This window comes from Oncorhynchus clarkii, chromosome 6 (genome assembly GCF_045791955.1).
Source record: "Oncorhynchus clarkii lewisi isolate Uvic-CL-2024 chromosome 6, UVic_Ocla_1.0, whole genome shotgun sequence".
NCBI lineage: Eukaryota > Metazoa > Chordata > Actinopteri > Salmoniformes > Salmonidae > Oncorhynchus > Oncorhynchus clarkii.
Genome location: NC_092152.1, coordinates 34,179,711 through 34,194,007, shown reverse-complemented (window position 1 = coordinate 34,194,007; position 14,297 = coordinate 34,179,711). Strand labels below are relative to the sequence as shown.

The window sequence follows — 14,297 nt, the reverse complement described above, 5'->3', positions numbered from 1 at the left end:
GCTGTTTGGAGTGTTTATCTGAAAAAAAGATATCATTATGTGTGCCCCCCACTTCTAAAAACCAAAGTTGCGCTCATGCTACCACATATCTAATATTTTTTTTAAGTCCCCTTAATAAGGAAGTCATAGTCTGCAGTGTTGGTTTCTCTTTTCTCTCATGATTGTCTTAACTCACCACATACACCGCACCTCTGACTCAGAGGGGTTGGGTTAAATGCGGAAGACACATTTCAGTTGAATACATTTTTGGACAATTGACTAGGTATCCATCCCCCTTTCCCTTTCACCTCACACAAGTCAACAAAGTATTTTTTTTTTTTTTACATCCATTTGAAAAATCTTTAAAAAAAAAAAAAGATGGATGCATATGATTGAAAGAACCTGAATTTATCAGAATATTTTGTTCTGATCTTTTTCAGCTTTAGGCCTTTGTATTTTAGTTAGTTGAATGTAAGTAATAGGCCAACAGCTGCATTGGCCTATAGGCTACATCTGAGTTCGGTGCTCTCATTTCTCGAGCTGCCAATAGAGTACCAAATTATGAGTCATAATACCCATAAAACCTAGCGGTCAAAACAGGGAAATTGTTCCAATTGTTTTCCACCATTCATATTTCCCATAGGGGATTTTAGAAACCCTAAAAATAAGGGCAGTGTTTCATGTAGGCTAACACTGGCATAACGTTTTGATAACTGTAAATCTCTCTCTGACAAGGTGACTTAACAATATAGTTGCCTGTATTTACCCCCAACAAATGAAATGCTAATTAGCTGCTAATGTGGCTATCATAAAGAACTACAAATGCCATGATGGTATGGAGGAGACTCAAATCGAGGTAAAAGTAAGAATCTCTGGATTAACTATGTTAGCTAAATGTAGAAATTAATAAATTGGCTACATTTCTTTAAATGTACCTTTTAGCAAAGGTGCCCACTAGAGATGACGTGCAGGGATTTGTTGTTTTGTATAATGTCTATGTTGATGCTAATTACTGTGTTTTGAATCAGAGTAAATAGAGCCAAATATATTGATAAGTCACCTTGTTCGAGAGATTTACACGGTTATCAAAAAGTAAACTTACACAAAACACAGCTCTTATTTTAAGGTTTTCTAAAATCCCCTATGGGAAAAATGAAGGGTGGAAAAACGATTGGAACCATTTCCCTATTTGACTGCTAGGTTTTATGGGTATTATGACACCACAGTGGGGCTCTATGGATCACATTCTATCAATGTGTCCCTATGGTAGTTTTATGATTTTACTTCAGATTTTTATGATTAACCACGTGACAACGTTATTATTGAAGTTCCATGAAAATGTGCATAAATAAATATAACTGGCACGCAGATCAGTAGAAATCATAAGCTTCCGCAAACTCATGAGCTACCTATAGACCCTTTTTCGAGTACATCACACACAGATGCGCGTGGCAGTAAGAAAGTCATCGCCATCTGTGCCCATTCAACATAGCCTAGATTTACACTATTACTTCTAAACAAAAAAACTTTGAGTTCTCATGCGCTTACAATTATGGTTTGATCCTTGTTTGAACAGTCGTTACGATTATATTTGGTTGTGATCTTTGTAAAATAAATATTTTGCATGCAGCAATTGTTAAAACGCTAATGCTCATTGACATTTTTGCTGGTGTTCTAAAAGAACTCCCCCCATGCTCTGTCATCAACTTGCGCGCATCGCCCTCGTGCGGCAATGTCTGCAAACAAAGAAAATGGTCTATGGTCTTTACTATTGCACCAAATATATTTTCATAACTAAACCAACAGACCACAGCTTGTCGTTTCCAATGGGAACAAATGAGTCATAGTGGGCAGGTATTATGGGCAGAGCCCAGTACGCGATAGCGATATCATATTGGCGCAACGGCTACAATGTGAAGTGTGCGTGTGCAATAACTTAATTCGCCTTTGCACTCCTAAACAGCGCGATTTTCGTAAACTTTTGCAAAGGGTAAAGTCTACAAAACTTAGTCCACTGTTCATAAAATATTTTAGTTTTGGGAACAGAATACTGTATTGAGATTAAATGTTTAATCGATGTGAAAATGTGCAGTATGTCGGACTTGCTTATTTGTATCACTTCCTTGCATTTGGAGAGGCGGTGGCAAATAGGTTGTAACGCATACCATTTTGGCTCAATGCATGCGTATGACCGGTATGGACAAGTGGCTAAAATTAGATCAAGATGGAGAACAGCGTACCTCAGTTTCTTCCGTGGGAGGAGCCGGATTAGCACGTTTCTACGGAAATGACGCTTTCGCATTAGAGCAAGTTTAGCGCGCGCGAGTGAACTGCACAAACCATTTCCCCTCCAGGAAGAGACAACTCGTGTCGCACTTTGTGAAGCGAGAATAGGAGCTATTTTGTAACCAAGCTAGCAACATTTAGACCTAAAAACACTGAAGTTGACGGGAAAACGTCTCAGTAAATATTTTCTTAGTTCTGCTTGAACCAAACACAGATTCCACCATGTTTGAGGCTCGCTTGGTGCAGGGATCCATCCTGAAGAAAGTTTTGGAGGCTCTGAAGGACCTGATCACAGAGGCCTGTTGGGACGTGAGCTCGTCGGGAATTTCTCTCCAGAGTATGGATTCGTCCCACGTCTCCCTTGTTCAGCTTACCCTCCGCAGCGACGGGTTCGACTCTTACCGCTGCGACCGCAACCTCGCCATGGGAGTCAATCTTAGCAGGTGAGCAGAACTGATTGAATATGGCAGTATGATTGTGAAGTTTAGCTTGCTAGCAAGCCAGATAACTTAGCGTTAGTTTAGCAGGAATGTAGTTATGTTTTATGATTTGTCTAATTTGCTGGATTTACTGCCAGTTAGCAAGGCAACTAGCGTTAGTCTGGCTTCTTGAGTTAGCGTCTTAAAGGTGTACTCTCCTGTCATATCTTTTTTTTTTTAAATATATAACAAGAGGACATATTAGATGTTAAGTTTTAGTTACGGGCATGTTACCGTTATACTGCGACATGTATGGTGCAAAGCCGCCTTTTGAAAATTGTGTGACGTAATTTGAGCGCCAAATCCACTGCTTTCTCTGCGTGATGGTTGGCGCGAATTTCTCGAACCCGCGAAGGTCAGCTGACGTCAGTCACTATTGTTCTGAAATTGGCTAAATGGGTCAAATGATCACGCTTACCAACCACATACAATCAACATTATCATAATGTGTCCTCTAACTGTTAGTAGATCTTGACTTCGACAATGGTGTTTCATGTAGTGGCATGATGATTTACACTTGAATCACATAGCAAATGAAAGAGCGGAGTTAAATTATTCAAATAGCCTTACACAACATCTTTACAGGGTGTCAGCAATTTAAGAATATATGGTGTTTTTTGAGTGAAATGATGGCTTATCATCTTTCGGGACAGACCTGATAATGGTGACAACTTTCTATACTGATCACTCAAAAAAGGAATACTGTTTTAAAACTTGTTCCTTTAACAGTATGCCAGATACTGACTGGTCTACCACCCTCTTCCTCCTAGTATGTCAAAGATCCTGAAGTGTGCTGGGAATGAGGACATCATCACTCTCAGAGCAGAAGACAACGCAGACACACTCGCCCTTGTCTTTGAGACTCTCAGTGAGTACCTTTATCTATCCGTATCAATAGCTCTACTCTTACTGTAGGGATTTCATTTCGAGCTTGATTTTATATATTCCCCAAATAGAGGTTCATACCATTAGTAAGACTTGAAGAGTCAGGCACCATGAAAAAGCGATGTTATCATTTATGTATGCTTGGTAATGTATTTAGATGTTTAATTAGATGAGTGTTGATCGGTCTCGCTCTTTCAGACCAGGAAAAGGTGTCTGACTATGAGATGAAGCTGATGGATCTTGATGTAGAACAGTTGGGAATCCCAGTAAGTGTTCTTCTCCCAACATTCAATAATTAAGTAATAATAGTCGTAGTGGCGGTAGCGTTTGTCACCAGATCACACCACCTCAGTAGCCACATTCTCACACATCATTATCTTCCCTACCCCAGGAGCAGGAGTACAGCTGTGTGGTGAAGATGCCATCAGGGGAGTTTGCCCGTATCTGCCGTGACCTTTCTCAGATTGGTGACGCCGTTATGATCTCTTGTGCAAAGGATGGAGTTAAGTTTTCTGCCACGGGAGAGCTGGGCACCGGCAACGTCAAGTTGTCCCAGACCAGCAATGTGGACAAGGAGGAGGAAGCTGTGAGTATGGGGGGGTGGTCTGTGTCCCAAATGAGGACTCATTACCTGTATAATGCACTATATTATTTGAGACCAATCCCTCCTTCCTTACACTCAGGTGACTATTGAGATGAACGAACCAGTCCAGCTGATCTTCGCGCTGAACTACCTTAACTTCTTTACCAAGGCCACACCCCTTTCCAAGACCGTCATCCTCAGCATGTCTGCAGACATCCCCCTCGGTAGGTACCCTGCCCCCTAACGAGACCCATAAACACACATCTTAGTATGTACTGTGGGGTTTTGTTTCCTGATGTCTGACTGATCTAATTTGACTCATCTGTTCTTTGACAGTGGTGGAGTACAAGATAGCCGACATGGGCCACGTTAAGTACTACCTGGCACCCAAGATCGATGAGGAGGCTTCCTAAACCTCCCTGGTCAAAAGTCCAATGGAAAAACAGGGGGTTGGTTCCTACTTCCTGTGGATGGGGAGGGGGTACTTCCTGTTGTGAGAGAGGGGAAGGGATGGGATCGCTGTTGGGGTTTTGGTTTTATCTGTATTCTACATTTCTGCGTGGTGATAGTTTGGCTAGCTCTTCCAGCATCCATGAGTGGGGTTATGGTAATATGGGTCTAAATACAGGTTGATGTATCTGGATACGTTCACTGATATCAGCTGTTTGGTTAATGCAGTCTGAATTGAGATTGATAATGGTGAAAGGATTCTACTAATGGATCCCCCTGTCTTTTCTATGACCAGTGTTCTTATTCAAGCTCATTTGTTGACCTTGACCTATCTAGCCCCCTGAGGAAGATCAACAGACTTGTCCACTCATCCTTCTTTCTCACTCTCCCTGTCATCTGTTTGGAAAACGCATTCTCATTCCGATTTGTAGATATGTCTGTAAATATTTTCTGTGGTCATGTTAACCACCCCAGTTTTGTATTCATGAACTCAATGTCACAATAAATACTTTGATTGTGATTTATGTAGTATGCGCATTTTATTTGCAACCACAAGGTGGTGCCCATGACCATACAACTATCTGAACTGACTGCGCTGTTTAATTTGGGGGCTGGATTCCTGGACACAGATTCAAATTCATTTTGGACTAAGAAGCACTTGCATTGGGGACTCCTTTGAATGTCATTTTTATCACAGGATTGGCTTAATTTGTGTCCCTGAGAACTGGATTTGAAAAATAAATTAAATGGTGTTACCATTTTTTAAATAATAGATGCTTTATCCTGAACAGTTTAAGTGTATTTAAACTAATGGTGTATGTTTTAATGCTAATACCAATGAACCATCATAGGTGTAGGTGTACATTCTCAACACCGGGTCAGGTGGTTCTTCAAATGAAGGTTTGATTGGGATAAAGTCATCTGATCACATTTGTGGTTACTACCTGGAGCTTTAACATAATTCCTTGCATTCTTGCCTTTCTCAATGTACACATGCAGCATCAATGCATTACTTTGTGTTGCCATACATGTGATAAAGCTATTTGCCTTTTGACTGCAGTAAAAAGTACACTGGCCCAGGATCTGTTTGTGCCTTTGTAACGGATGTGAAACGGCTAGCTAGTCAGCGGTGGTGCGCGCTAAATAGCGTTTCAATCGGTGACGTCACTTGCTCTGAGACCTTGAAGTAGTAGTTCCCCTTGCTCTGCAAGGGCCGCGGCTTTTGTGGAGCGATGGGTAACGATGCTTCGTGGGTGACTGTTGTTGATGTGTGCAGAGGGTCCCTGGTTCGTGCCCGGGTATGGGCGAGGGGACGGTCTAAAGTTATACTGTTACACCTTTGACAACTATTGCTGACATTATCAAACCAAACAATTGTTGCCATGATGGCACAAACAGACTGGCGTTAAGGCTATAGGTAAATGGGCTATGTACTGTATGTCATCTGGCAATTATCTCTATGGGGCTGGCCAACACAGCTCAGTAATTCTGGGTTTTCTAAACTAAAGCCTTAATCCCATTGGTACGTCTCGCTCCAGTTACACCCCTCCCCTTCCTCCACTGTACTCTCAACCTTGGCATATCACTGGGTTCAAACAGCCCAAAAGCAACAGGAGGATTACAATCTCACTGTAGATAGCATTTCTATATTCCATTCCCAGCTCTCACAAAACTCATCTACTGACCTGCATTGAGTTAGTATCAAAAGCAACCAGGGGAAATTGTTTTTGTTCTCGAAAATGTTCTCTAAATCTCTGATGCTCCCTCATAAAACCTTTATTTCCATGTTTCACAGTTTTCAGTGTTCTGTGACAAGTTTACGCATCACTGAGATTCAGTGAAAGTGACCAACTTCCACTGGAGGTAAAATAAAGACTGCCTTTCAAAGGTTGCTCACTCCAGGCAATGATTCCATCCTTCCCCCTCATCCGGGAGGAAGCCTAGGTAGGGACTTCATCCCCTGAAGACTAATTTCATAAAGTAATTCATCTTTATCTTGATGTGAGTGGTTAATTAAAAATTGAGGGAGCTATCACAGCTTAACTGAACATGTCTTTATCAGTCTAGTCCTCTGGTGACAGGTCCGTCTCTTCTCTGGTTAGCCCTTTGCAATTCTCTCTCCTCCAGCCTTTGTCTCTCTAACCTCTTGCTTTTCACTTCCTCCAGCCATGTTTATTAAATGGTTATTTCTGATTGTTTATTGCCCATGCATTCTAATAATTTTAAAAGTACAGTAGCAACCTTTCTATTATAGTTATTGCTGCACAATCCTTAGTCATTTATCACACCACATCTCTTGAGCCAGGCAACTCATTATAAAGATTCACCCAGTAGCCTATATGAAGTATGATTTTTCTTGCCTGGCTATACCCATCCATATCGCTTCGGCCAAATGCCTCACCCACTAATGTTTCTGCTACACGGCGAGTCTGGATTTGTCGCCTTGTTAACATCCAAAAAGCTCTCTTTCCATTTCCCCTGAAAACAGGAACATCCAGATGTTGGGGACTCAGCAGAGGCTATTGGAATGTGAACACATTCCGATCATTCTCATTGGTCCCAGAAACCGATTGGTTGGGCCAGAGCCTAAACACCTGGGTAAAGCATACTTTCGGAACTAGTGATTGGATTTAATGCTCTGATTGGTTAGAAACGATCCAATCGCGGATGACTTGTTTTGGGGCTGGCCACAGCTTTCAAGGAGCGGGACTCTAACCCGGAAGCTTATAAGAAATCCCGCTATGCCCTCCGACAAACCATCAAACAGGCAAAGCATCAATACAGGACTAAGATCAAATCGTACTACACCAGCTCTGACGCTAGTCGAATGTGGCAGGGCTTGCAAACTATTGCAGACTACAACGGAAGCACAGCCGAGAGCTGCCCAGTGACACGAGCCTACCAGACAAGCTAAATAACTTCTATTCTCACTACAAGTCAAGTAACACTGAAACATGCATGAGAGCATCAACTGTTCCCGGGTGACTATGTAATCACGCTCTCCGCAGCCGAGGTGAGTAAGACTTTCAAACAGGTCAACATTCACAAGGCCACAGGGCCAGACGGATTACCAGGATGCGTACTCCGAGCATGCGCTGACCAACTGGCAAGTGTCTTCACTGACATTTTCAACCTCTCCATGTCTGAGTCTGTAATGCCAGCATGTTTTAAGCAGACCACCATAGTCCCTGTGCCCAAGAACACTAAGGTAACCTGCCTAAATGATTACCGACCCGTAGCACTCACATCGGTAGCCATGAAATGCTTTGAAAGGCTGGTCATGGGTCACAACAACACCATTATCCCAGAAACCCTAGACCCTCTCCAATTTTCATACCACAACAACAGATTCACAGATGATGCAATCTCTATTGCACTCCACACTGCCCTTTCACACCTGGACAAAAGGAACACCTATGTGAGAATGCTATTTATTGACTACAGCTCAGCGTTCAAGACCATAGTGCCCTCAAAGCTCATCACTAAGCTAAGGACCCTGGGTCTTAACACCTTCCTCTGCAACTGGATCCTGTACTTCCTGACGGGCCGCCCCCAGCTGGTAAAGGTAGGTAACAACACATCCGCCACGGGGGCCCCTCAGGGGTGTGTGCTCAGCCCCCTCCTGTACTCCCTGTTCACTCATGACTGCACGGCCAGGCATGACTCCAACACCATCATTAAGTTTGCTGATGACACAAGAGTGGTATGTCTGATCACCGACAATGATGAGACAGCCTATAAGGAGAAGGTCAGAGACCTGACCGTGTGGTGCAAGGACAACAACCTCTCCCTCGACATGATCAAGGCAAAGGAGATGATTGTGGACTACAGGAAAAGGAGGACCGAGCGCGACCCCATTCTCATTGACGGGGCTGTAGTGGAGCAGGTTGAGAGCTTCAAGTTCCTTGGCGTCCACATCACCAACAAACCTATTCCCCCTCAGGATACTGAAAAGATTTGGCATGGGTCCTCAGATCCTCAAAAGGTTTTACAGCTGCACCATCGAGAGCATTCTGACTTGTTGCATCACTGCCTGCTATGGCAACTGCTCGGCCTCCAACAGCAAGGCACTACAGAGGGTAGTGCGTACGGCCTAGTACATCACCGTACAGCCTAGTACATCTATACCAGGCGGTGTCAGAGGAAGGCCCTAAAAACATTAAAATACTCCAGCCACCTTAGTGATAGTCTGTTCTCTCTGCTACCACATGGCAAGCGGTACCAGAGCGCCAAGTCTAGGTCCAAGAGGCTCCTAAACAGCTTCTACTCCCAAGCCATAAGACTCCTGAGCAGCTAATCAAATAGCTTCCCAGACTATTTGCAAAATTTGAGTTGACATGAGCAAACCTCTCACACACACCCAGCGCCCGCCTTCAACATCGTTTTAGAGAATTTTTCAGTACGTCCAACCGGCCTCCCAACCGCAGACCACGTGTATGGCATTGTGTGGGTGAGTGTTTTGCTGATGTCAAATAAAATTTTATGGTAGAGAAATTAACATCCAATTCTCTGGCAACAGCTCTGGTGGACATTCCTGCAGTCAGCATGCCAATTGCACACTCCCTCATAACTTCAGACATCTGTGGCATTGTGTTGTGTGACAAAACTGCACATTTTAGAGTGGCCTTTTTTGTCCCCAGCACAAGGTGCACATGGATAATAATCATACTGTTTAATCAGCTTCTTGATATGCCACACCTGTCAGGTGGATGGATTATCTTGGCAAAGGAGAAATGCTCACTCATAGGAATGTAAACAAATATGTGCACAAAAAGTGAGAGACATTTGCTTTTTCTGCATATGGAACATTTCTGGGACCTTTTATTTCAGCTCATGAAACATGGGACCAACACTTTACATGTTGCTTTTATATTTTTGCTCAGTGTAAATTCAGTGGTCAGGCAATGATTTATTTCCTTTACATATTCCGTATACAGTATGCTTTTCACTCTGTCCTGGAGTGCCCTTTCTGCCAACTCAGCTTTTCTGCTCATTACTCCACCTTACTTATCTCTCTAGTGCATTCTTTTCTCTCTCTCTCTCTCTCTTGTTCTCTTTCTCATTCTGTCTCATTCTCTCTCAGTGCTCTCTTGCTCTCTCTGTCTAGTCTGTAAATTGCTTTTTAGAGATGTGGGATTTGGGCCAGAGACAGGGCGAGATAAGGGGACAGGGCGAAACGCCCTCTTCTCAGAGGGAAATTAGTTAACGCTGTGAGAGCTGCGTTACAAATAGAGAGAGGAGTGCAGGTTACTTTGGTTTTACTCTGGGTATAGATGGGTGTAGAGGGAACAGTGACTACCCTCTAAGAAAAAAAGATGCTAAGTAAATCCATACAGGGTTCTTCGGTTTGTCCCCATAGGGGATCCCTATTTAGTGCTGGGTAGAACCCATTGCAGAGGGTTCTACCAAGAACCATTTTAACATCTAAGCCAGTGGTTCCCAAACTTTTTATAGTCCTGTATCCCTTCAAACATTCAACCTCCAGCTGTGTACCCCCTCTAGCACCAGGGTCAGCGCACTCTCAAATGTTGTTTTTTGCCATCATTGTAAGCCTGCCACACAGACACTATACTATACATTGAGTGTGAGTTTTTGTCACAACCCGGCTCGTGGGAAGTGACAAAGATGTCTTATAGGACTAGGGCACAAATGAAAATATAATAATAATCAATAAAGTTGCTCTTTATTTAACCATCTTACATATAAAACCTTATTTGTTCATCGAAAATTGTGAATAACTCACCACAGGTTAATGAGAAGGCTTGAAAGGATGCACATATTTCTCCAATGTTGGGTTGTATTGGAGAGAGTATCAATCTTAAATAATTTTCCACACACAGTCTATGCTTGTATTTAGTTTTCATGCTAGTGAGGGCAGAGAATCCACTCTCACATAGGTACATGGTTGCAAAGGGCATCAGTGACTTTTAACAGCGTGATTTTCCAGGGCAGGATACTCTGAGCGCAGCCCAATCCAGAAATCTGGCAGTGGCTTCTGATTAAATTCAATTTCCACAGAACCGGTTGTTGCAAATTCGATGAGGCTCTCTTGTTCAGATATCGGTAAGTGGACTGGAGGCAGGGCATGAAAGGGATAACGAATCCAGTTGTTTGTGTCGTCCGTTTCGGAAATGTACCTGCATAATTGCGCACCTAACTCACTCAGGTGCTTCGCTATATCACATTTGACATTGTCCATAAACTTGAGTTCATTTGCACACAAAAAAATCATGCAATGATGGATAAATATGTGTGTTGTCCTTGTTAATGAAGACAGAGAAGAGCTCCAAATTCTTAATCATCAATTTTGTCCCGCACATTGAATATAGTTGCGGAGAGTCCCTGTATTCCTAGATTCACATCATTCAGGCGAGAAAAACATCACCCAGAAAGGCCAGTCATGTGAGAAACTTGTCATCATGCAAGCGGTCAGACAAGTGAAAATGATGGTCAGTAAAGAAAACTAAGCTCGTCTCTCAATTCAGAGACAATGCAGAAAATGCACAAGAGTTCAGGGGCCTTGCTTTAACATTTTCACTGTAGTGTCCAAAACGTCTTTCAAGCTGTCAGGCATTCCCTTGGCAGCAAGAGCCTCTCGGTGGATAATGCAGTGTACCCAAGTGGCGTTGGGAGCAACTGCTTGTAAGCGCGTTACCACTCCACTACGTCTCCCAGTCATGGTTTTGGCACCATCAGTACAGATACAAACACATCTTGACCACCAAAGTCCATTTGATGTCAGTACTTCAAAAATAAAAATCCAGTTGTCCTGGTTTGCAGAAGAGGATGTCTTCCTTAATTGACCCCTCCATAAACTTAATGGACATATACCAGGAGCTGTTTTTTTTATTTTTATTTTTTTTTATTTCACCTTTATTAAACCAGGTAGGCCAGTTGAGAACAAGTTCTCATTTACAACTGCGACCTAGCCAAGATAAAAACAACAACACAGAGTTAGTTACACATGGGATAAACAAACGTACAGTCAATAACACAATAGAAAATATGTAGACAGTGTGTGCAAATTAAGTAAGGAGGTAAGGCAATAAATAGGCCATAGTGGCAAAGTAATTACAATTTAGCAATTAACACTGGAGTGATAAATGTGCAGATGAGGATGAGCAAGTAGAAATACTGGTGTGCAAAAGAGCAGAAAAAAAACAAATATGGGGATGGAGTAGGAAGTTGGTTGGATGGGCTATTTACAGATGGGCTGTGTACAGTGGCAGCGATCGGTAAGCTGCTCTGACAGCCGATGCTTGAAGTTAGTGAGGGAGATATAAGTCTCCAACTTCAGTGATTTTTGCAATTAGTTCCAGTCATTGGCAGCAGAGAACTGGAAGGAAAGGCGGACAAAGAAGGTGTTGGCTTTTGGGATGACCAATGAAATATACCTGCTGGAGCGCGTGCTACGGTTGAGTGTTGCTATGGTGACCAGTGAGCTGAGATAAGGCGGAGCTTTACCTAGAAAATACTTATTGATGACCTGGAGCCAGTGGGTTTGGCGACGAATATGTAGCGAGGACCAGCCAACGAGAGCATACAGGTCGCAATGGCGAGTAGTATATGAGGCTTTGGTGACAAAACGGATGGCACTGTGATAGACTGCATCCAATTTGCTGAGTAGAGTGTTGGAGGCTATTTTATTAAATTACATCGCCGAAGTCAAGGATCAGCAGGATAGTCAGTTTTACGAGGGTATGTTTGGCAGCATGAGTGAAGGAGGCTTTGTTGCGAAATAGGAAGCCAATTCTAGATTTAATTTTGGATTGGAGATGCTTAATATGAGTCTGGGAGGAGAGTTTACAGTCTAGCCAGACACCTAGGTATTTATAATTGTCTACATATTCTGAGTCAGAACCGTCCAGAGTAGTGATGCTAGGCGGGCGGGTGCGGGCAGCGATCGGTTGAAGAGCATGCATTTAGTTTTACTAGCGTTTAAGAGCAGTTGGAGGCCACGGAAGGAGTGTTGTATGGCATTGAAGCTTGTTTGGAGGTCTGTTAACACAGTGTCCAAAGAATGCCCAGATGTATACAGAATGGTGTCGTCTGCATAGAGGTGGATCAAAGAATCAAACGCAGCAAGAGCGACATCATTGATACATACCCCCATAGAGACTGCCAGAGGTCCGGACAACAGGCCCTCCGATTTGGCACACTGAACTCTATCTGAGAAGTAGTTGGTGAACCAGGCGAGGCAGTCATTTGAGAAACCAAGGCTGTTGAGTCTGCCGATAAGAATGCGGTGATTGACAGAGTCGAAAGCCTTGGCCAGGTCGATGAAGACGGCAGTACTGCACAGTACTGTTTTTTATCGTTGGTGGTTATGATATTGTTTAGGTCCTTGAGCGTGGCTGAGGTACACCTGTGACCGGAAACCGGATTGCGTGCGGAGACAGTACGGTGGGATTTGAGATGGTTGGTGATCAGATTGTTCACCTGGCGTTTGAAGACTTTAGAAAGTCAGGGCAGGATGGATATAGGTCTGTAACAGTTTGGGTCTAGAGTGTCTCCCTCTTTGAAGAGGGGGATGACCGCGGCCGCTTTCCAATCTTTCGGAATCTCAGACAATACGAAAGAGAGGTTGAACAGACTAGTAAGTAGACCAAAGTAATACATTTGGGCCAGATAACTCACACCGGAATCGGTCCGAGCTCAATCGCTGCATCCTAGCCATAAGTAATACTGCCTAAGGCGACCCAGACCCAGGCCACATGACCTCAGCCGAGTCTGACTCGCAGCCAAGTGCCCCGACTCTCAGCCGGAATCAGCCCAGATCCACTGTGCTATCTGGGTGGCTCTCGTGCTAGAAAAGGTTGGCGATCTCTGCCTTAATCCAAATTGATTTATAGTTAACTTGTCCGACCGTGCGGGAATCAAACTCACATGGATTAGCATATGAACTAGATGTCCTCTTTGTCCACATTTTGTCAATCATATTTCCTAAGGACTTGAGATAGGAGAGGATAAAAAAAAGAGTGGAGAAAGGGAGAAGGGATGGAGAGAAGAAAAGAGAGAACTCATGTTTTAGTTCAACTAGGCATCAAGAGGAATGAACTGAAGTGAGAGGAGATTGAATGGAAATGTTGTGTGTGTCGTGCGTGCACGTAATTGTGCATGTGTGCTTGCGTGTGTGTGTGTTTGTAGGCTACTGTGGTGTAGGACAGCCAGACCCTGGTTATTTTTACCAGCCAAAGGCAGGGTCCACAGAGGGTAAAAGCACTTTAATGGTCCATGTTACACACACACTGTAACGGCTGTCGTTGGTGGAAGAAGGTGAGGACCAAGGTGGTTAGTGTTCATGATGTTTAATAAACTAAACAGAACACTAAATGACCAAAAACAACACCGCGCGTGAACGACACAAAACAGTTCTGTATGGTAGACACAGAAAACAACTACCCACACCCATAGTGGGAAAACAGGCTGCCTAAGTATGGTTCTCATTCAGAAACAACGATTGCCAGCTGCCTCTGATTGGGAACCATACCAAGCCAAACACATAGAAATAGAAAACATAGAACACAAAGCATAGAATGCCCACCCCAACTAAGGTCAGGGTGTGACACACACACACACAGAGCAGCCCAAACTTCTATCTCTCTTTTATCAACACTGTATGCAAAAGGTTTTAT

General features: G+C 43.3%; 1 protein-coding gene and 1 non-coding gene across 2 annotated transcripts; both read left to right on the top strand.

Moving 5' to 3' along the window:
• Positions 1–605: 605 nt before the first annotated feature.
• LOC139411052 (proliferating cell nuclear antigen) lies at positions 606–5,182 on the top strand. The gene is made up of 6 exons (XM_071156846.1): positions 606–2,708; positions 3,515–3,612; positions 3,828–3,895; positions 4,021–4,215; positions 4,313–4,436; positions 4,549–5,182. Exons 1-6 carry the CDS (start codon positions 2,488–2,490, stop codon positions 4,623–4,625), a joined length of 783 nt encoding a protein of 260 aa, XP_071012947.1. The 5' UTR covers positions 606–2,487; the 3' UTR covers positions 4,626–5,182.
• Positions 3,364–3,434, top strand: LOC139412524 (small nucleolar RNA SNORD2). Its single transcript, XR_011634714.1, has one exon. It is a non-coding gene; the product is annotated as a small nucleolar RNA SNORD2 (small nucleolar RNA).
• Positions 5,183–14,297: the final 9,115 nt, after the last annotated feature.

Coding starts and splice junctions, on each gene's coding strand:
- LOC139411052 (XM_071156846.1), top strand. CDS start 2,488: ATGTTTGAGGCTCGCTTGGTGCAGGGATCCATCCTGAAGAAAGTTTTG. Junction 2,709..3,514: donor ATGGGAGTCAATCTTAGCAG/GTGAGCAGAACT, acceptor TCTTCCTCCTAG/TATGTCAAAGATCCTGAAGT. Junction 3,896..4,020: donor TAGAACAGTTGGGAATCCCA/GTAAGTGTTCTT, acceptor TCCCTACCCCAG/GAGCAGGAGTACAGCTGTGT.